We start from the raw sequence: 2,353 nt of genomic DNA, 5'->3' as shown, positions 1-2,353 counted from the left end.
TTGCTAATTTGAAAGTTAGGAACCCCTGGCCAGACAATCTGAGTGTGGCGATGGAAATTCACGAGATACATGATGTGAAGGCGGCTGAAAAAATATATTGCAATCTGTGTGGGGGAGCTTGACACCTTCTGATTATAGTCTTTGAATAAATACTGTAGTATTAATCTAGTGTCTGAACGTTAGGTTTGAAAACAACAACGCGGGAAGAACAAGGGAAGTCAAAGCCTTATATGCCCAATTCTCGTCAACAAGAAGAAGTTCAGGTTGGAAGATTGAAATTCTACTTTGTCTGCTATTGTAGTGCGTGATTGTCTGCTATTGTAGTGCGTGATTTTCTATTTATAAGGTGCTCGTCTTAAACCTTGTATTCATCCTCGAACGCTTTGTCTGGCCGATCATTGTTTGACATCCCAGAAATCAGACACAATTATTTGATTGATTCCTTAATTTCTATCAGTCAATCAATGGCCGTATTTCCATTGCCCCAGCTTGAAGATAATGCTGTATTATTACCCAGTTCCCAAACTAACTCAACGCAGCCTCAGCTATGTGACGTATGGAGAGATATACAAGGTGCCCATAATTGGAATGGTTTGCTTGATCCCATGGTGCCCAATTTGAAAGCTGAAGCTCTCAGATATGGGAATTTGGCACAGCTTTGTTACGACGCATTTGATGGCAAAAGCTACTCCAAAAACTACGGCACATGTTATCACAGTAAAAGAGATCTGTTCAATAAGATGGGCATGTCTGAAAGTGGCTACCAAGTCACTAAATATGTTTACGCCAATACTAATCTGTTAAATCAAGTTTTTGGTGAGAAACCAAAAGACCAAGGTGTTTGGTTGGGTTTTATTGCAGTTTGCACGGATCCAAATGAGATAAGAAGGCTTGGACGACGAGACATAGTGATTGCATGGAGAGGAACTCAGACTGCTGAAGAATGGATAGAAGACCTGAGAGATATTCTTGTACCTACAAGATTATCCTATAGATGCAAGAGGACAGGCAAAAACCAAGAGCATCATTTCGCGGATGGAGTACTAATTGAGAGAGGATTCCTGAGCTGCTATACTTCAACTGTCCGTCACCGTCAAGGCGCTGCAGGAGCCACTGTGAACATCAGCACCAGAGATTTGGTAGTCTCAGAGATAGAACGATTGATTCAAGTTTATGAAAAAGAGATGGACAATTTAAGCATAACATTTACGGGACACAGCTTAGGAGCTGCTCTTGCAACCTTGAGCGCTTATGATATCAAACAAATGCTTTGCACCAAGCATAATTTTCATCAAATTCCCGTCACCGTCTTCGCTTTTGCCTCTCCCCGGGTGGGAAATCTTGCGTTTGCTAAACGGGTGGAGGAGATTGGAGTGAAAGTGCTGAGGTTTGTGAACAAGCGTGACGTGGTTCCCAAAGTGCCCGGAGTTTGTATGAACGAGAACGTGGGATGCCTCAGCAAATTGCTGCATTGGCTTCCGTGGACATACTTTCATGTTGGCTTCGAGCTTCCTTTACACAACAATTCTCCATTCATTCAGCACACCCATAATCTTGCCTACTTTCATAATTTAGAGCTTTACTTGCATTTACTGGACGGGTATGTTGGAAGTAAGCAGCCGTTTTCTTGGAGTGGAAGAGATCATGCTCTGGTTAATAAGAGCTGTGATTTATTGCGCGAGAAATATGAAATTCCTCCAAAATGGTGGCAGGAACAGAACAAGGGCCTCGTTAAAGGTCCAGATGGCAAATGGACGCAGCCATCAGAAGAGGAATAATTCATGTCTCACTCAACTCCAGATGACATCAACGTCCAACGTTCTGCGCCGCAATGTCACCACAACTGTGTTGGTTATTGAATTATTCTTTTTATCTGGATGTATATATTTAACATGTTGTCACATTCATTATTGAATTAATTTAACTTCAAAGCTTAACCTTTAGCGTGAAATGAAATCAACTATGCAGGAGTTCATAGCTGTGGATGATACAAATTAGCTTTTGATTGTCATAGAAAACAATCACGTGTCATCAGTAATCTGATAGATAATAAAAGTACGCGTAAATCAGTATTGATTTTAATTATGAACATTGCTATTAAACAAGAGATAATACGCCTCAGCTCTGTTGTAGCCCAAAATACCTTCATACAAAATTTGTAAAAATAGTCAACAAGGGTAAGTTCTCAAATCTTTCTCTAATCCTCAGAATTAGTGACAATATGAATGTTCTAGTGCTATCTAAATCTACCGAGAACTTTAGTTGAGGATTGCATGTATGCATGCCATACTATCTATAATTATGAGATTACCAAATATTTGGTTTCTAGGTATATAGCTCTACACTAGCACAT

General features: G+C 40.2%; 1 protein-coding gene across 1 annotated transcript; it reads left to right on the top strand.

The window, feature by feature from the left end:
- The first annotated feature begins 464 nt into the window (after positions 1-464).
- LOC131861592 (phospholipase A1-Igamma1, chloroplastic-like) lies at positions 465-1,778 on the top strand. Its single transcript, XM_059214942.1, has one exon. It carries the CDS (start codon positions 465-467, stop codon positions 1,776-1,778), a length of 1,314 nt encoding a protein of 437 aa, XP_059070925.1.
- Positions 1,779-2,353: the final 575 nt, after the last annotated feature.

This window comes from Cryptomeria japonica, unplaced genomic scaffold, assembly GCF_030272615.1.
Source record: "Cryptomeria japonica unplaced genomic scaffold, Sugi_1.0 HiC_scaffold_28, whole genome shotgun sequence".
In the NCBI taxonomy this organism is placed as follows: Eukaryota; Viridiplantae; Streptophyta; class Pinopsida; order Cupressales; family Cupressaceae; genus Cryptomeria; species Cryptomeria japonica.
Note: the sequence above shows the minus strand (reverse complement) of the source record. Positions and strands in the feature narration are given on the sequence as shown.

Excerpts from the sequence above, each read along its gene's own strand:
- LOC131861592 (XM_059214942.1), top strand. The coding sequence starts at position 465 with ATGGCCGTATTTCCATTGCCCCAGCTTGAAGATAATGCTGTATTATTA.